General features: G+C 53.2%; 2 protein-coding genes across 3 annotated transcripts in view; one reads left to right on the top strand and one right to left on the bottom strand.

Annotated features, from left to right (window-relative positions):
• Nucleotides 1–20,729, top strand: part of LOC144499965 (interleukin-1 receptor type 2-like) — a 1,647,203-nt gene that overhangs the window by 967,578 nt on the left and 658,896 nt on the right. The gene's annotated exons all lie outside the window — the stretch shown is intronic.
• pgap2 (post-GPI attachment to proteins 2) overlaps nt 1–20,729 on the bottom strand; it is a 60,059-nt gene that overhangs the window by 5,835 nt on the left and 33,495 nt on the right. For both annotated transcript variants that reach the window (XM_078222630.1, XM_078222631.1), the window contains exon 5: nt 2,444–2,552. In XM_078222630.1, the coding sequence (XP_078078756.1) occupies nt 2,444–2,552 (109 nt within the window). The remainder of the gene's footprint in view (nt 1–2,443; nt 2,553–20,729) is intronic.

Genomic DNA, 20,729 nt, shown 5'->3' with positions numbered 1-20,729 from the left:
CCAGGAGTGAAACGTCTGATGCTTACCCTCGCCATGTTCAAAGTGCAGACGTTTTGGTCTAGGCCGACTCCATAAAACACCTTGGAGTTTCTGAGCTTGGATTATAACCCAAGTGCCAGGTAATAACCATCTCCAACAAGAGAACTTAACCATCTCCCCTTTACATTGAGTGGCATTACCGTCACTGAATCCCCCACTATCAACATCCTGAAACACAGGACCTTGGGGCAGGAGGAGGTCATTCAGCTCTTCCAGCCTGCTCCGTCATTCAATCTGATCCTGGCTGGTCTGGTTGTGGTCTCAGCTCTACTTTCCTGTCTGTCCCCCAGAACCCGCGATTTCCTTGTCGATCAAAACTCGATCGAACTCAGACTCAATAACCTGCAGCCCCCACTGCTTCCCCCACCGGGGAAGAGAATTCCAGAAATAAATTACTTTGAGAGAGAAATAATCTCTCTTCTCTGTCTGAAATGGTGGGTCTCTTACTGTTAGACCGAGTCCCCAGGTCTGGACGCTCCCACAAGTGGAAATATCGCCCATGTACTGTCCTGTCAATGGAGGTTACCATCAACCAGAAACTGAACTGGACCAACCATATAAATACTGTGGCCGCAGGAGCAGGTCAGAGGCTGGGAATTCTGCAGCAAGGGATATGGGCCGAACGCCGGCAATTGGGACTAGCTTAGGGGTTTAAAGAAAAGGGGCGGCATGGACAAGTTGGGCCGAAGGGCCTGTTTCCATGCTGTAAACCTCTATGACGCTAAGTAATTCACCTCCCGACTCCCCAAAGCCTGTCCACCATCGACAAGGGACAAGTCAGGAGTGTGATGGAGTATTCCCCACTTTCCTGGATGGGTGCAGCTCCCAACAACACAAGAAGCTCAACAACATCCAGGATAAAGCTTGATTGGGACCCAATCCACCAGTATTCACTCCCTCAGCACCGACGCACAGTGGCAGCCGTGTACTATCTACAAGATGCACTGCAGCAACTCACCAAGGGTCCTTAGGCAGCACCTTCCAAACCCACAACCTCTACCATCTAGAAGGACAAGGGCAGCAGATACATGGGATCACCACCACCTGGAGGTTCCCCTGCAAGCCCCTCAGCATCCTGACTTGGAAATATATCACCGTTCCTTCACTGTCGCTGAGTCAAAATCCTGGAACTCCCTCCCTAACAGCACTGTGGGTGTATCTACACCACAGGGACTGCAGTGGTCCAAGAAGGCCACTCACCACCACCTTATCAAAGGGCAATAAGGAGTGGACAATAAATGCTGGCCTACCAGTGACACCGGTTTCTATATGGATACAAAATTGGCTTAGAGAGTGGTTGTAGAGGGTTGTTTTTCAAACTGGAGGCCTGTGAGCAGCGGTGTGCCTCAGGGATCAGTGCTGGGTCCACTGTTATTTGTCATTTATATTAATGATTTGGATGAGAATATAGGAGGCATGGTTAGTACGTTTGCAGATGACATCAAGATTGGTGGCATAGTGAACAGTGAAGAAAGTTATCTCCAATTGCAACAGGATCTTGATCAATTGGGCCAGTGGGCTGACGAATGGCAGATGGAGTTTAATTTAGACAAATGCGAGGTGATACATTTTGGTAGATTGAACCAGGGCAGGACTTACTCAGTTAATGGTAGGGCGTTGGGGAGAGTGACAGAACAAAGAGATCTAGGGGTACAGGTTCATAGCTCCTTGAAAGTGGAGTCACAGGTGGACAGAGTGGTGAAGAAGGCATTCGGCATGCTTGGTTTCATCGGTCAGAACATTGAATACAGGAGTTGGAACATCTTGTTGAAGTTGTACAAGACATTGATAAGGCCACACTTGGAATACTGTGTACAGTTCTGGTCACCCTATTATAGAAAGGATATTATTAAACTAGAAAGAGTGCAGAAAAGATTTACTAGGATGCTACCGGGACTTGATGGATTGAGTTATAAGGAGAGGCTGGATAGACTGGGACTTTTTTCTCTGGAGCGTAGGAGACTGAGGGGTGACCTTATAGAGGTCTATAAAATAATGAGGGGCACAGATCAGCTAGATAGTCAATATCTTTTCCCAAAGGTAGGGGAATCTAAAACTAGAGGGCATAGGTTTAAGGTGAGAGGGGAGAGATACAAAAGGGCCCAGAGGGGCAATTTTTACACACAGAGGGTGGCGAGTGTCTGGAACAAGCTGCCAGAGATAGTAGTAGAGGCGGGTACAATTTTGTCTTTTAAAAAGCATTTAGATAGTTACATGGGTACGATGGGTATAGAGGGATATGGGCCAAATGCGGGCAATTGGGATTAGCTTAGGGGTTTTTAAAAAAAAAGGGCGGCATGGACAAGTTGGGCTGAAGGGCCTGATCCAATGCTGTAAACCTCTATGCCTCTATGACCCATTTCCTGTAAATGAATTCTAAAAGGTGTCCAGGTGCATATCTCACCTCCAGTTTCACAGTAAGCGTTGTGTCGGAAGTAGAAACAGACGGCAATCGCAAATGCACTCAGATTGAAGATGAACAACCTCCGTTTCCAACTCAGGGAGGTCCTCTCCTGTGGGAGGGGGAGAGAGGAGGGAATGGGGATGGAGGGGGGGGGGGGGGAAAGAGAGGAGGGAATGGGGGGGGGGGGGAAGAGAGGAGGGAATGGGGGGGGGGGGAAGAGAGGAGGGAATGGGGGGGGGGGAAGAGAGGAGGGAATGGGGGGGGGGGGAAGAGAGGAGGGAATGGGGGGGGGGAAGAGAGGAGGGAATGGGGGGGGGGGAAGAGAGGAGGGAATGGGGGGGGGGGAAGAGAGGAGGGAATGGGGGGGGGGAAGAGAGGAGGGAATGGGGGGGGGGAAGAGAGGAGGGAATGGGGGGGGGGGAAGAGAGGAGGGAATGGGGGGGGGGGAAGAGAGGAGGGAATGGGGGGGGGGGAAGAGAGGAGGGAATGGGGGGGGGGGAAGAGAGGAGGGAATGGGGGGGGGGGAAGAGAGGAGGGAATGGGGGGGGGGGAAGAGAGGAGGGAATGGGGGGGGGGAAGAGAGGAGGGAATGGGGGGGGGGGAAGAGAGGAGGGAATGGGGGGGGGGAAGAGAGGAGGGAATGGGGGGGGGGAAGAGAGGAGGGAATGGGGGGGGGGAAGAGAGGAGGGAATGGGGGGGGGGAAGAGAGGAGGGAACGGGGGGGAAGAGAGGAGGGAACGGGGGGGAAGAGAGGAGGGAACGGGGGGGAAGAGAGGAGGGAACGGGGGGGAAGAGAGGAGGGAACGGGGGGGAAGAGAGGAGGGAACGGGGGGGAAGAGAGGAGGGAACGGGGGGGAAGAGAGGAGGGAACGGGGGGGAAGAGAGGAGGGAACGGGGGGGAAGAGAGGAGGGAACGGGGGGGAAGAGAGGAGGGAACGGGGGGGAAGAGAGGAGGGAACGGGGGGGAAGAGAGGAGGGAACGGGGGGGAAGAGAGGAGGGAACGGGGGGGAAGAGAGGAGGGAACGGGGGGGAAGAGAGGAGGGAACGGGGGGGAAGAGAGGAGGGAACGGGGGGGAAGAGAGGAGGGAACGGGGGGGAAGAGAGGAGGGAACGGGGGGGAAGAGAGGAGGGAACGGGGGGGAAGAGAGGAGGGAACGGGGGGGAAGAGAGGAGGGAACGGGGGGGAAGAGAGGAGGGAACGGGGGGGAAGAGAGGAGGGAACGGGGGGGAAGAGAGGAGGGAACGGGGGGGAAGAGAGGAGGGAACGGGGGGGAAGAGAGGAGGGAACGGGGGGGAAGAGAGGAGGGAACGGGGGGGAAGAGAGGAGGGAACGGGGGGGAAGAGAGGAGGGAACGGGGGGGAAGAGAGGAGGGAACGGGGGGGAAGAGAGGAGGGAACGGGGGGGAAGAGAGGAGGGAACGGGGGGGAAGAGAGGAGGGAACGGGGGGGAAGAGAGGAGGGAACGGGGGGGAAGAGAGGAGGGAACGGGGGGGAAGAGAGGAGGGAACGGGGGGGAAGAGAGGAGGGAACGGGGGGGAAGAGAGGAGGGAACGGGGGGGAAGAGAGGAGGGAACGGGGGGGAAGAGAGGAGGGAACGGGGGGGAAGAGAGGAGGGAACGGGGGGGAAGAGAGGAGGGAACGGGGGGGAAGAGAGGAGGGAACGGGGGGGAAGAGAGGAGGGAACGGGGGGGAAGAGAGGAGGGAACGGGGGGGAAGAGAGGAGGGAACGGGGGGGAAGAGAGGAGGGAACGGGGGGGAAGAGAGGAGGGAACGGGGGGGAAGAGAGGAGGGAACGGGGGGGAAGAGAGGAGGGAACGGGGGGGAAGAGAGGAGGGAACGGGGGGGAAGAGAGGAGGGAACGGGGGGGAAGAGAGGAGGGAACGGGGGGGAAGAGAGGAGGGAACGGGGGGGAAGAGAGGAGGGAACGGGGGGGAAGAGAGGAGGGAACGGGGGGGAAGAGAGGAGGGAACGGGGGGGAAGAGAGGAGGGAACGGGGGGGAAGAGAGGAGGGAACGGGGGGGAAGAGAGGAGGGAACGGGGGGGAAGAGAGGAGGGAACGGGGGGGAAGAGAGGAGGGAACGGGGGGGAAGAGAGGAGGGAACGGGGGGGAAGAGAGGAGGGAACGGGGGGGAAGAGAGGAGGGAACGGGGGGGAAGAGAGGAGGGAACGGGGGGGAAGAGAGGAGGGAACGGGGGGGAAGAGAGGAGGGAACGGGGGGGAAGAGAGGAGGGAACGGGGGGGAAGAGAGGAGGGAACGGGGGGGGAAGAGAGGAGGGAACGGGGGGGGAAGAGAGGAGGGAACGGGGGGGGAAGAGAGGAGGGAACGGGGGGGAAGAGAGGAGGGAACGGGGGGGAAGAGAGGAGGGAACGGGGGGGAAGAGAGGAGGGAACGGGGGGGAAGAGAGGAGGGAACGGGGGGGAAGAGAGGAGGGAACGGGGGGGAAGAGAGGAGGGAACGGGGGGGAAGAGAGGAGGGAACGGGGGGGAAGAGAGGAGGGAACGGGGGGGAAGAGAGGAGGGAACGGGGGGGAAGAGAGGAGGGAACGGGGGGGAAGAGAGGAGGGAACGGGGGGGAAGAGAGGAGGGAACGGGGGGGAAGAGAGGAGGGAACGGGGGGGAAGAGAGGAGGGAACGGGGGGGAAGAGAGGAGGGAACGGGGGGGAAGAGAGGAGGGAACGGGGGGGAAGAGAGGAGGGAACGGGGGGGAAGAGAGGAGGGAACGGGGGGGAAGAGAGGAGGGAACGGGGGGGAAGAGAGGAGGGAACGGGGGGGAAGAGAGGAGGGAACGGGGGGGAAGAGAGGAGGGAACGGGGGGGAAGAGAGGAGGGAACGGGGGGGAAGAGAGGAGGGAACGGGGGGGAAGAGAGGAGGGAACGGGGGGGAAGAGAGGAGGGAACGGGGGGGAAGAGAGGAGGGAACGGGGGGGAAGAGAGGAGGGAACGGGGGGGAAGAGAGGAGGGAACGGGGGGGAAGAGAGGAGGGAACGGGGGGGAAGAGAGGAGGGAACGGGGGGGAAGAGAGGAGGGAACGGGGGGGAAGAGAGGAGGGAACGGGGGGGAAGAGAGGAGGGAACGGGGGGGAAGAGAGGAGGGAACGGGGGGGAAGAGAGGAGGGAACGGGGGGGAAGAGAGGAGGGAACGGGGGGGAAGAGAGGAGGGAACGGGGGGGAAGAGAGGAGGGAACGGGGGGGAAGAGAGGAGGGAACGGGGGGGAAGAGAGGAGGGAACGGGGGGGAAGAGAGGAGGGAACGGGGGGGAAGAGAGGAGGGAACGGGGGGGAAGAGAGGAGGGAACGGGGGGGAAGAGAGGAGGGAACGGGGGGGAAGAGAGGAGGGAACGGGGGGGAAGAGAGGAGGGAACGGGGGGGAAGAGAGGAGGGAACGGGGGGGAAGAGAGGAGGGAACGGGGGGGAAGAGAGGAGGGAACGGGGGGGAAGAGAGGAGGGAACGGGGGGGAAGAGAGGAGGGAACGGGGGGGAAGAGAGGAGGGAACGGGGGGGAAGAGAGGAGGGAACGGGGGGGAAGAGAGGAGGGAACGGGGGGGAAGAGAGGAGGGAACGGGGGGGAAGAGAGGAGGGAACGGGGGGGAAGAGAGGAGGGAACGGGGGGGAAGAGAGGAGGGAACGGGGGGAAGAGAGGAGGGAACGGGGGGGAAGAGAGGAGGGAACGGGGGGGAAGAGAGGAGGGAACGGGGGGGAAGAGAGGAGGGAACGGGGGGGAAGAGAGGAGGGAACGGGGGGGAAGAGAGGAGGGAACGGGGGGGAAGAGAGGAGGGAATGGGGGGGAAGAGAGGAGGGAATGGGGGGGAAGAGAGGAGGGAATGGGGGGGGAAGAGAGGAGGGAATGGGGGGGAAGAGAGGAGGGAATGGGGGGGAAGAGAGGAGGGAATGGGGGGGAAGAGAGGAGGGAATGGGGGGGAAGAGAGGAGGTAATGGGGGGGAAGAGAGGAGGGAATGGGGGGAAGAGAGGAGGGAATGGGGAGGAAGAGAGGAGGGAATGGGGGGGGAAAGGAGGTACAGCACGGGGTTAGATACAGAGCAAAGTTCCCTCTCGGGCAAAAAAGGGTCACGAAATGTCCTTGGCAGACAGGATTCAGGAGAATCCCAAGGCATTTTATACATCCGTTCGGAACAAGAGGGTTGTCAGAGAAAGAGTCGGACCTCTCAAGAACAAAGGAGGGGAATTATGCTGAGAACCCAAGGAAGTAGGTGAGATCCTAAATGAATACTTCGCATCAGTATTCGCAAAGGAGAGGGACACGTTGATTGGTAGTGTCTCAGAGGGATGTGTAGACCCGTGAGCACAAATCTCAATTACAAGGGAGGAAGTGTTAGGTGTTTTAGGAAACATGAAGGTAGACAAATTCCCAGGGCCAGATGGCATCTGTCCTAGATTACTTAGACACACAAGGAATGAAATTGCTGGGCCTCTAACAGAAATCTTTGTTTCTTCATTGGACACAAGTGAGGTCCCAGAGGATTGGAGGAAAGCAAATGTGGTCCCGTTATTTCAGAAGGGTAGCAAGGAGAACCCGGGTAATTATAGGCCAGTGAGCTTGACGTCCGTGGTAGGGAAATTGTTGGAGAAGATTCTTAGAGATAGGATCTATACACATTTAGAACCGAATAGTCTCATTAGCGATAGACAACATGATTTTGTAAGAGGGAGGTCATGCCTCACAAATTTGGTTGAGTTTTTTGAGGAGGTGACAAAAATGATTGACGAGGGAAGGGCCATGGATGTCGTCTACATGGATTTTAGTAAAGCGTTTGACAAGGTCCCTCATGGCAGGCTGGTGCAAAAGGTTAAATCTCATGGGATCAAAGGTGAACTAGCTAGATGGGTACAGAACTGGCTTGGCCATAGAAGACAGAGGGTAGCAGTGGAGGGGTCTTTTTCCGGTTGGAGGTCTGTGACTAGTGGTGTTCCGTAGGGCTCCGTACTGGGACCTCTGCTGTTTGTGATATATATGAATGATTTGGAGGAAGATGTAGCTGGTCTGATCAGTAAATTTGCAGATGACACAAAGATTGCTGGAGTTGCGGATAGTGATGAACATTGTTAGAGAATACAGCAGGATATCGATAGGCTGGAAAATTGGTCGGAGAAATGGCAGATGGAATTTAATCCAGATAAATGCAAAGTGATGCATTTTGGTAGATCTAATGCAGTGGGGAGCTATACAATAAATGGCAGAACCATCAGGAGTATAGACACACAGAGGGATCCGGGTGTGCAAGTCCACAGATCCTTAAAGGTGGCAGCACAGGTGGAAAAGGTGGTGAAGAAGGCATATGGCATGCTTGCCTTTATTGGACGGGCATAGAGTATAAAAGTTGGCATATGATGTTGCAGTTATATAGAACGTTGGTTAGGCCACATTTGGAATACTGCGTCCAGTTCTGGTCGCCACACTACCAGAAGAATGTGGAGGCTTTGGAGAGAGTGCAGAGAAGGTTTACCAGGATGTTGCCTGGTATGGACAGTATTAGCTATGAGGAGGGATCGAGTAAACTAGGGTTGTTCTCCCTGGAAAGACGGCGGTTGAAGGGCAACCTCATAAGAAGTTTATAAAATTATGAAGGGCATAGATAGGGTGAACAGTTGGAAGCTTTTTCCCAGGTCAAAAATGACAAACACAAGGGGTCACAAGTTCAAGGTTCAATACAGATATGCGGGGGACATATTTTACACAGAGGGTGGTGGGGGCCTGGAATGCACGGCCAAGCAAGGTGGTTGAGACAGACACTCTGGGATCATTTAAGACTTATCTAGATAGCCACATGAACAGACTGGGAATAGAGGGATACAAACGGATGGTCGAGTTAGGAACACATGATCGGTGCAGGCTTGGAGGGCCGAAGGGTCTGTTCCTGTGCTGTATTGTTCTTGCTTCTCGACACTGTCCCCATCAAACACTCCCAGGACAGGTACAGCATGGGGTTAGATTCAGAGTAAAGCTCGCTCTACACTGTCCCCATCAAACACTCCCAGGACAGGTACAGCACGGGGTTAGATACAGAGTAAAGCTCCCTCTACACTCTCCCCATCAAACACTCCCAGGACAGGTACAGCACGGGGTTAGATACAGAGTAAAGCTCCCTCTACACTGTCCCCATCAAACACTCCCAGGACAGGTACAGCACGGGGTTAGATACAGAGTAAAGCTCCCTCTACACTGTCCCCATCAAACACTCCCAGGACAGGTACAGCACGGGGTTAGATACAGAGTAAAGCTCCCTCTACACTGTCCCCATCAAACACTCCCAGGACAGGTACAGCACGGGGTTAGATACAGAGTAAAGCTCCCTCTACACTGTCCCCATCAAACACTCCCAGGACAGGTACAGCACGGGGTTAGATACAGAGTAAAGCTCCCTCTACACTGTCCCCATCAAACACTCCCAGGACAGGTACAGCACGGGGTTAGATACAGAGTAAAGCTCCCTCTACACTGTCCCCCATCAAACACTCCCAGGACAGGTACAGCACGGGGTTAGATACTGAGTAAAGCTCCCTCTATATACTGTCTCCATCAAACACTCCCAGGTCATGTACAGCACGGGGTTAGATACAGAGTAAAGCTCCCTCTACACTGTCCCCCATCAAACACTCCCAGGACAGGTACAGCACGGGGTTAGATACAGAGTAAAGCTCCCTCTACACTGCCCCCCATCAAACACTCCCAGGACAGGTACAGCACGGGGTTAGATACAGAGTAAAACTCCCTCTACACTGTCCCCCATCAAACACGATGTGGAGATGCCAGCGTCGGACTGGGGTAAACACAGTAAGAAGTTTAACAACACCAGGTTAAAGTCCAACAGGTTTATTTGATAGCAAAAGCCACACTTGTGTGGCTTTTGCTACCAAATAAACCTGTTGGACTTTAACCTGGTGTTGTTAAACTTCTTACCCCATCAAACACTCCCAGGACAGGTGCAGCATGGGGTTAGATACAGAGTGAAGCTCCCTCTACACTGTCCCCATCAAACACTCCCAGGACAGGTACAGCACGGGGTTAGATACAGAGTAAAGCTCCCTCTACACTGTCCCCATCAAACACTCCCTGGACAGGTACAGCATGGGGTTAGATACAGAGTAAAGCTCCCTCTACACTGTCCCCTTCAAACACTCCCAGGACAGGTACAGCACGGGGTTAGATACAGAGTAAAGCTCCCTCTACACTGTCCCCATCAAACACACACAGGACAGATAGAGCATGGGGTTAGATACAGAGTAAAGCTCCCTCTGCACTGTCCCCCATCAAACACTCCCAGGACAGGTACAGCATGGGGTTAGTTACAGAGTAAAGCTCCCTCTACACTGTCCCCATCAAACACACACAGGACAGATAGAGCATGGGGTTAGATACAGAGTAAAGCTCCCTCTGCACTGTCCCCCATCAAACACTCCCAGGACAGGTACAGCATGGGGTTAGATACAGAGTGAAGCTCCCTCTACACTCTCCCCATCAAACACTCCCTGGACAGGTACAGCACGACGTTAGATACAGAGTAAAGCTCCCTCTACACTGTCCCCATCAAACACTCCCAGGACAGGTACAGCACGGGGTTAGATACAGAGTAAAGCTCCCTCTACACTGTCCCCATCAAACACTCCCAGGACAGGTACAGCACGGGGTTAGATACAGAGTAAAGCTCCCTCTACACTGTCCCCATCAAACACTCCCAGGACAGGTACAGCATGGGGTTAGATACAGAGTAAAGCTCCCTCTACACTGTCCCCATCAAACACTCCCAGGACAGGTACAGCACGAGGTTCGATACAGAGTAAAACTCCCTCTGCACTGTTCACCATCAAACACTCGCAGGGCAGGTACTGCATAGGGTTAGATACAGAGTGAAGCTCCCTCTACACTGTCCCCATCAAACACTCCCTGGACAGATAGAGCACGGGGTTAGATACAGGGTGAAGCTTCCTCTATACTGTCCCATCAAACACTGTAAAAGTTTAACAACACCAGGTTAAAGTCCAACAGGTTTATTTGGTAGCAAATGCCACTAGCTTTCGGAGCGCTGCTCCTTCGTCAGATGGAGTGGAGAAATGTTCACAAACAGGGCACAGAGACACAAACTCAATTTACAGAATAATGATTGGAATGCAGTCTTTACAGATAATCAAGTCTTAAAGGTACAAACAATGTGAATGGAGGGAGCATTAAGCACAGGTTAAAGAGATGTGTATTGTCTCCAGACAGGACAATGAGATTCTGCAAGTCCAGACAAGCTGTGGGGGTTACACTGGGGAAACCATGCAGATGCTACGACAACGGATGAATGAACACCGCTCGACAATCACCAGGCAAGACTGTTCTCTTCCTGTGGGGGGGAGCACTTCAGCGGTCACGGGCATGCAGCTTCTGATCTTCGGGTAAGCGTTCTCCAAGGCGGCCTTCACGACACACGACAGCGCAGAGTCTCTGAGCAGAAACTGATAGCCAAGTTCCGCACACATGAGGACGGCCTAAACCGGGATCTTGGGTTCATGTCACACTATTTGTAACCCCCACAGCTTGTCTTGACTTGCAGAATCTCACCGGCTATCCAGTCTGGAGACAATACACATCTCTTTAACCTGTGCTTAATGCTCCCTCCATTCACATTGTTTGTACCTTTAAGACTTGATTATCTGTAAAGACTGCATTCCAACCATTATTCTGTAACTTGATTTTGTGTCTCTGTGCCCTGTTTGTGAGCATTTCTCCACCTCCACCTGACGAAGGAGCAGCGCTCCGAAAGCTAATGGCCTTTGCTACCAAATAAACCTGTTGGACTTTAACCTGGTGTTGTTAAACTTCTTACTGTGTTTACCCCAGTCCAATGCCGGCATCTCCACACCATCAAACACTCCCAGGACAGGTACAGCACAGGGTTAGATACAGAGTAAAGCTCCCTCTACACTGTCCCCATCAAACACTCCCAGGACAGGTACAGCACGGGGTTAGATACAGAGTAAAGCTCCCTCTACACTGTCCCCATCAAACACTCCCAGGACAGGTACAGCACGGGGTTAGATACAGAGTAAAGCTCCCTCTACACTGTCCCCATCAAACACTCCCAGGACAGGTACAGCACGGGGTTAGATACAGAGTAAAGCTCCCTCTACACGGTCCCCCATCAAACACTCCCAGGACAGGTACAGCACAGGGTTAGATACCGAGTAAAGCTCCCTCTACACTGTCCCCATCAAACACTCCCAGGACAGGTACAGCACGGGGTTAGATACAGAGTGAAGCTCCCTCTACACTGTCCCCATCAAACACTCCCAGGACAGGTACAGCACGGGGTTAAATACAGAGTGAAGCTCCCTCTACACTGTCCCCCATCAAACACTCCCAGGACAGGTACAGCACGGGGTTAGATACAGAGTAAAGCTCCCTCTACGCTGTCCCCATCAAACACTCCCAGGACAGGTACAGCACGGGGTTAGATACAGAGTAAAGCTCCCTCTACACTGTCCCCATCAAACACTCCCAGGACAGGTACAGCACGGGGTTAGATACAGAGTGAAGCTTCCTCTACACTGTCCCCATCAAACACTCCCAGTACAGGTACAGCACGGGGTTAGATACAGAGTAAAGCTCCCTCTACACTGTCCCCATCAAACACTCCCAGGACAGGTACAGCACGGGGTTAGATACAGAGTAAAGCTCCCTCTACACGGTCCCCCATCAAACACTCCCAGGACAGGTACAGCACGGGGTTAGATACAGAGTAAAGCTTCCTCTACACTGTCCCCATCAAACACTCCCAGGACAGGTACAGCACGGGGTTAGATACAGAGTAAAGCTCCCTCTACATTGTTCCCATCAAACACTCCCAGGACAGGTACAGCACGGGGTTAGATACAGAGTAAAGCTTCCTCTACACTGTCCCCATCAAACACTCCCAGGACAGGTACAGCACGGGGTTAGATACAGAGTGAAGCTCCCTCTACACTGTCCCCATCAAACACTCCCAGGACAGGTACAGCACGGGGTTAAATACAGAGTGAAGCTCCCTCTACACTGTCCCCCATCAAACACTCCCAGGACAGGTACAGCACGGGGTTAGATACAGAGTAAAGCTCCCTCTACGCTGTCCCCATCAAACACTCCCAGGACAGGTACAGCACGGGGTTAGATACAGAGTAAAGCTTCCTCTACACTGTCCCCATCAAACACTCCCAGGACAGGTACAGCACGGGGTTAGATACAGAGTAAAGCTCCCTCTACATTGTTCCCATCAAACACTCCCAGGACAGGTACAGCACGGGGTTAGATACAGAGTAAAGCTTCCTCTACACTGTCCCCATCAAACACTCCCAGGACAGGTACAGCACGGGGTTAGATACAGAGTAAAGCTCCCTCTACACTGTCCCCCCATCAAACACTCCCAGGACAGGTACAGCACGGGGTTAGATACAGAGTAAAGTTCCCTCTACACTGTCCCCATCAAACACTCCCAAGACAGGTACAGCACGGGGTTAGATACAGAGTGAAGCTCCCTCTACACTGTCCCCATCAAACACTCCCAGGACAGGTACAGCACGGGGTTAGATACAGAGTAAAGCTCCCTCTACACTGTCCCCATCAAACACTCCCAGGACAGGTACAGCACGGGGTTAGATACAGAGTAAAGCTCCCTCTACCCGTTCCCCTTCAAACACTCCCAGGACAGGTACAGCACGGGGTTAGATACAGAGTAAAGCTCCCTCTACGCTGTCCCCATCAAACACTCCCAGGACAGGTACAGCACGGGGTTAGATGCAGAGTGAAGCTCCCTCTACACTGTCCCCATCAAACACTCCCAGGACAGGTACAGCACGGGGTTAAATACAGAGTGAAGCTCCCTCTACACTGTCCTCATCAAACACTCCCAGGACAGGTACAGCACAGGGTTAGATACAGAGTAAAGTTCCCTCTACAGTGTCCCCATCAAACACTCCCAGGACAGGTACAGTACATTAGTGCCATCAATATGGGTCAATGAGGAAGGGTGTGAATGTTACATCACGACTAAGATGACTATTTACATAAAAAAAGACACGACATTGAGCCCAGTCTTCCGGATAAATTGCAGGAATCTAAACCACTTGGCCAGCTGAGTGTGGCTTTGAACTGTAACCTTTCCCCTCACACTCTCGCAGGATGGAGAAAACCACAGATTGCATTGACCGCCCTGAGCCGAGAGGGAAGCGAGAGAGGGATTGCATCACTCACTGGCCATCTGTGATAAGCACATCCTGTGCAGGAGGCTACCATATACTCTGAAAAATAGCAGCCAGCCCCTGGCCAAGATGGCACTCACTGCCCGTCCCCTCCCTGGAGGGATGGCTTGTCGAGCAGCTGGCACGGGTTATCTGCTACCACTGCCCGTGACAGACGGAGCAGCAACACCACTGGCTCAGTGAGCTGCACAACTCAACTCACAGTCAAAGCATCACTGCTTCAGAACCCACTCCAGGACAACGTCCAGGCTGACACCATCAGACTGAGGGAGTGCCGCACTGTCAGAGGGTCAGTACTGAGGGAGTGCCGCACTGTCAGAGGGTCAGTACTGAGGGAGTGCCGCACTGTCAGAGGGACAGTGCTGAGGGAGTGCCGCACTGTCAGAGGGTCAGCGCTGAGGGAGTGCCGCACTGTCAGAGGGTCAGCGCTGAGGGAGTGCCGCACTGTCAGAGGGTCAGTACTGAGGGAGTGCCGCACTGTCAGAGGGTCAGTACTGAGGGAGTGCCGCACTGTCAGAGGGTCAGTACTGAGGGATCGCCGCACTGTCAGAGGGTCAGTGCTGAGGGAGCGCCGCACTGTCAGAGGGTCAGTGCTGAGGGAGTGCCGCACTGTCAGAGGGTCAGTACTGAGGGAGTGCCGCACTGTCAGAGGGTCAGTACTGAGGGAGTGCCGCACTGTCAGAGGGTCAGTACTGAGGGAGTGCCGCACTGTCAGAGGGTCAGTACTGAGGGAGTGCCGCACTGTCAGAGGGTCAGTACTGAGGGAGTGCCGCACTGTCAGAGGGTCAGTACTGAGGGAGTGCCGCACTGTCAGAGGGTCAGTACTGAGGGAGTGCCGCACTGTCAGAGGGTCAGTACTGAGGGAGTGCCGCACTGTCAGAGGGTCAGTACTGAGGGAGTGCCGCAGTGTCAGAGGGTCAGTGCTGAGGGAGCGCCGCAGTGTCAGAGGGTCAGTGCTGAGGGAGCGCCACACTGTCAGAGGGTCAGTACTGAGGGAGTGCCGCACTGTCAGAGGGTCAGTGCTGAGGGAGTGCCGCACTGTCAGAGGGTCAGTGCTGAGGGAGCGCCGCACTGTCAGAGGGTCAGTACTGAGGGAGTGCTGCACTGTAGGAGGTGCCATCTTTTGTTTAGGCGTTAACCTGAAACGCTGTCTGGTGGATGTAAAAGATCTTCTGGTTACTATTCAAAAGTAAAGTGTATTTATTAGTGTCACTTGTAAGGCTTACATTCACACTGCAATGAAGTTACTGTGAAAATCGCCTGGTCGCCACACTCCGGCGCCTGTTCGGGTACGCTGAGGGAGAATTTGACATGGCCAATGCACCCTAATTAGCACATCGTTCGGACTGTGGGAGGAAACCGGAGCACCCGGAGGAAACCCACGCAAACATGGGGAGAATGTGCAGACTCCACACAGACAGTGACACAAGCCGGGAATCGAACCCGGGTCCCTGGCGTTGTGAGGCAGCAGTGTCACTGTGCCACTGGCAGAGAGAAGCATAGAGAATTCCACTGTGTCCTGAGGCCAATATTTATCTCTAATCAACACACTGAAATACAGCAAATCTGATCTGATCTCCCATCGCAGTGTTGTTTATGGGATCTTGCTGTGTATAACGTGACTGCCCTTTGCACAACACAACTGTGAGCAGAAGTGAAATCTTCTTCATTTGTACAAAGCTTTGCCACATAATGGGACGTAATAGGTGTGACAGAAACGCCCGTGTTTCTTTGTTTTGAGGGAGAGTGGGAGAATAGTGGGGGCTGTAGTGGAAATGCAGAGTTGTGTGAAGCGTTGGTAACTAGTCTCCGAGTGACTAACAGTCTCACTCGGAACCGAGTGACTCACACGCTTCTCGACAGTCTCTTTCAAAAAAAGCTCCTGACGTGTGTGAGCCAATCGCACGCACATCCCGGTCCCCCCCCCCCCCCCCCCCACCCCCACCCCCAGCCTAAAAACACAACTTCTACAAATCACATTCGAGTTTTTGCTCTTACAAAAATACCAGAGGAAGTGTCAGAAGCTGCAAACTGGAATAAATAGCTGCAGGGAGTCAGTGAGGTCTGTGCAAAGTGTCTGCTGCAAAGCCACACTGTGTAAAGGGTGATATTCAGCATGGTCCCCTCTGCTCCATCTCATCCCCTCCCACTTCCCCCCTCACCACCAAATCACCAAATAAAAGCCCTCACGTTGATTAACCAGCTTTGTCAGGAGTGAAAACAGCACCAGGCGGAGACGAGGGGAGGGGGGGAAATTCCACCCCGGAGTTGCGGAACCAATGTTTCTGCTGTGTCAGTGTCCCTGCACACTCAGTAAAGTTAGGGTTCCTGCTGCTCCACCACACAGCTTGCAAAGCTGCATCTCCAGCCTGTTCCTCCTTCAGTGTTCCATTTCGCAACCACAGGCAACAACCCACTTGATGCAAAAAATACACCCCAACAGCAGGCCAGCCCCACGTGCCGGTTACTGGTAGGAAGGGTACAGACAGGCTTGTAGAAACTGAGCCTAATTTTAGCTGGTGGAGGAGGATTGCTCGGCCGGAGGCTCGAGCTCCTGGCTTGGAATGGTGGCAGTGAGGCGGGAAACTGACCGAGGGTTCCTTCCCCACCCGTGCACCCCTAGCTGGGTGGGCCAGTGCAACCTAACCCCACACACCCAAACAGCCCAACTCACTGTTCAGACTCCACACTCGAAAAATAACCTGTGCGAAACCTCAGAATGTACTGTACGCATATAGACACGCGCTCTCTAACACACACATCTGTATCTCCCAAAGGGTGAGACATTAAATATATGTGTGTGAGAGAGGGTGTAACAATAGCAACCTGACCGAGAGCACCAAACTGTGAATCTACTAAGCTTACATCTTCAGCTCAATCCCATCCATTGACTCTGTCTACACTTCCCGCTGCCTCGGCAAAGCAGCCAGTATAATTAAGGACCCCACGCAGCCCGGACATTCTCTCTTCCACCTTCTTCCGACAGGAAAAAGATGCAAAAGTCTGAGGTCACGTACCAACCGACCCAAGAACAGCTTCTTCCCTGTTGCTGTCAGACTTTTGAATGGACCTACCTTGCATTAAGTTGATCTTTCTCTACACCCTAGCTATGACTGTAACACTACATTCTGCACTCTCTCTTTTCCTTCTCTATGAACGGTATGTTTTGTCTGTATCGCGCGCGAGAAACAATACTTTTCACTGTGTGTTAATACATGTGACAATAATAAATCAAATCAGCTACAGTGGTGAAGCTTGGACAGTATATGCCAGGCTGGAGAAAAGGCTGAACCTTTTCTGTCTCAAACATATCCTTGGCTTCTCTCGGCAGGACAAGGTCACCAACCCAGAGGTCCTGGACTGTGTTAATCCCATCAGCATAAACTCATTGCCAAGCCAGTGATGTGGGCACTGCCACAGCCATGGTCATCAGATGGATCATGGCTAGATACACAAAGATCTCCTGAACAATGAACTGGCCACTGGGTTAGGACCACCTGCATGTCTGTAACCTCTGCTACAAGGAGCTGCAAGTGAGATATGGAGATGGAGGACACTGACAGCTGGGAGACAGTGGTTGACATTGAATACAGGAGTTGGGACAGTCTTGTTGAAGTTGTACAAGACATTGGTAAGGCCACACTTGGAATACTGTGTACAGTTCTGGTCACCCTATTATAGAAAGGATATTATTAAACTAGAAAATGTGCAGAAGAGATTTACTGGGATGCTACTGGGACTTGATGGTTTGAGTTATAAGGCGAGGCTGGTTAGACTGGGACTTTTTTCTCTGGAGCGTAGGAGGCTGAGGGGTGATCTTATAGAGGTCTATAAAATAATGAGGGGCACAGATCAGCGAGATAGTCAATATCTTTTCCCAAAGGTAGGGGAGTCTAAAACTAGAGGGCATAGGTTTAAGGTGAGAGGGGAGAGATTGTCCAGAGGGGCAATTATTTCACACAGAGGGTGGTGAGTGCCTGGAACAAGCTGCCGAGATAGTACGAGAGGCGGGTACAATTTTGTCCTTGAAAAAGCATTTAGATAGTTACATTTAAGCGGTTATTGGATAGGCACATGGAGCACACCAGGATGATAGGGAGTGGGATAGCTTGATCTTGGTTTCAGATAAAGCTCGGCACAACATCGTGGGCCGAAGGGCCTGTTCTGTGCTGTACTGTTCTATGTTCTATGGGTATAGAGGGATATGGGCCAAATGTGGGCAATTGGGACTAGCTCAGGGGTCTAAAAAAAAAGACGGCATGGACAAGTTGGGCCGAAGGGCCTGTTTCCATGCTGTAAACCCCTATGACTCTATGACTTCCGCAACCTCAGGAGGCTGACTGCCGCAAAGGAAGAAGAAAGCAGAAATGAAAAACTAAGCTAGCTGAGAAAATAGAGGGCAGCAAATTGTGCACCTTCTCAGCCACTGTCTTTCTCACGTGTAGAGACTGCCCTGCCAGAGAGAGGCACCGGAGCCACAGCTGAACATGAGGGTGAGCACTACAGCACAAACCATCGTCTCACAGGACAGCAGGGTGCCAATGCAATGTGTAAATATACATTCAGAGGACATTAAAACAAAAGAAATAGGAGTAGGCCATTCAGCCCCTCAAACCTGCTCCACCATTCAACAAGATCATGGTTGATCAGACTGTGGCCTGATCTCCACTTACCTGCCTGCCCCCCAATGACACTCATTGCCCATCCCTAGTTGCCCTTGGAGGGCAGTTGAGAGTCAACCACATTGCTGTGGCTCTGGAGTCATATGTCGGCCAGACCGGGTAAGGACGGCAGATTTCCTTCCCGAAAGGACATTAGTGACCCAGATGGGTTTTCCCTGATAATCGACAACGGTTTCATGGTCATCAGGAGATTCTTAATTCCAGATAATTTTTTACTGAATTCAAATTCTATGATCTGCCGTGGCGGGATTCGAACCCGGGTCCCCAGAACATTAGCTGAGTTTCTGGATTGAGTCCAGTGATAGTTTTTCATCCAGAGGGTGGTGGGACTCTGGAACTCACTGCAGTAAAAACTCACAAAAGCGCTGTACTTTTCTTTGTTCTTGGATACTGTCCTTAACGTCCCGAACCAGGATGTGGAGATGCCGGCGTTGGACTGGGGTGAACACAGTAAGAAGTCTCACAACATCAGGTTAAAGTCCAACAGGTTTATTTGGTAGCACAAGCTTTCGGAGGCGCTGTTCCTTCATCAGGTGACTCATAGAGGTTTACAGCCGCACTTTTTTTTAAACCACTAAGCTAGTCCCAATTGCCCACATTTGGCCCATATCCCTCCATACCCATCTTACCCATGTAACTGTCTAAACGCATTTTAAAAGACAAAATTGTACCCACCTCTACTACTACCTCTGGCAGCTCATTCCAGACACTCACCACCCTCTGTGAAAAAATTGCCCCTCTGGACACTTTTGTATCCCTGCCCTCTCACCATAAACCTATGCCCTCTAAGTTTTAGACTCCCCGACCTTTGGGAAAAGATATTGACTATCTGGTGCTGTGAGACTTCTTACTGTCCCTAACCAGGAAATTGTAAATCTGTGCTTGGGGAACAGGGAGGCCTGTGGTGGAGATAAGTTTCTTCAGCAAATATCCCAGAAGTATCTCAGGAGGAGAGTGGGTTTGATATGGACACAGGGCACATGTGTGTCCCACTCTCATCCTCACTTCCCATCCAGCAGATTATCTCAGTTGATGGAGGCAGCTGGAGGTGGTGTGGTGGTGATGTCACTGGACCAGTAATCCAGAGGCTCCAGGCTAACACCCTGTGGGACAAGGGTTCAAATCCCACTAGGGCAGCTGGTGGAATTTATATTCAATTCATAAAATCTGGAATTAAAACTAGTCTCATAACGGTGACTATGAAACTATCATCGTTTGTAGTAAAGTCCCATCTGGTTCACTGATGTCCCTTTATGGAAGGAAATCTGCTGTCCTTACTTGGTCTGGCCTACATGTGAATCCAGATCCACAGCAATGTGGCTGATTCTCAACTGCCCTCTGAAATGGCCGAGTGAGACACTCAGTTCAAGGGCAGTTAGGAAGAGCTTATGCTGGTCCTGCCAACAATACCCACATAGAGTCATAGAAAGAATGAAGAAAAGACAGGACTGCAGAAATAATCTCAGAACACTAAACACATACAGGCCTCACTAACCTCATACACAAAGGGAGACACACAAAGTCCTTCATAGAACAATAATCTCCCAGTCCCACTAAAGTGACTCAATACTGCCCTCTGATGGTAGCAACTGAATTACAAATTCGAGCGATGTATCTCCGTGGGTTCTGATTTCTGTTGGGGTGCAACAGTTCAAAACCGACTTCAGTGCGGGGACTGTTCACCATCAGCGAGGCCACAACAAACCGAATGGGAGGCGATGGCCTCGTGGTATTACCGCCAGACTAATAATCCAGAAACTCAGCTAATGTTCTGGGGACCCGGGTGCTGAGGGAGCGCCGCACTGCCAGAGGGTCAGTACTGAGGGAGTGCCGCACTGCCAGAGGCTCAGTACTGAGGGAGTGCCGCACTGTCGGAGGGTCAGTACTGAGGGAGTGCTGCACTGTCGGAGGGTCAGTGCTGAGGGAGTGCTGCACTGTCGGAGGGTCAGTACTGAGGGAGTGCTGCACTGTCGGAGGGTCAGTGCTGAGGGAGTGCCGCACTGTCAGAAGGTCAGTACTGAGGGAGTGCTGCACTGTCGGAGGGTCAGTGCTGAGGGAGTGCTGCACTGTCGGAGGGTCAGTACTGAGGGAGTGCCGCACTGTCGGAGGGTCAGTACTGAGGGAGTGCCGCACTGTCAGAGGATCAGTACTGAGGGAGTGCCGCACTGTCAGAGGGTCAGTACTGAGGGAGTGCCGCACTGTCAGAGGATCAGTACTGAGGGAGCGCCGCACTGTCAGAGGGTCAGCACTGAGGGAGTGCCGCACTGTCAGAGGATTAGTACTGAGGGAGTGCCGCACTGTCAGAGGATCAGTACTGAGGGAGTGCCGCACTGTCAGAGGATCAGTACTGAGGGAGTGCCGCACTGTCAGAGG

Source organism: Mustelus asterias, chromosome 10, assembly GCF_964213995.1.
Source record: "Mustelus asterias chromosome 10, sMusAst1.hap1.1, whole genome shotgun sequence".
Lineage (NCBI taxonomy): Eukaryota > Metazoa > Chordata > Chondrichthyes > Carcharhiniformes > Triakidae > Mustelus > Mustelus asterias.
Note: the sequence above shows the minus strand (reverse complement) of the source record. Positions and strands in the feature narration are given on the sequence as shown.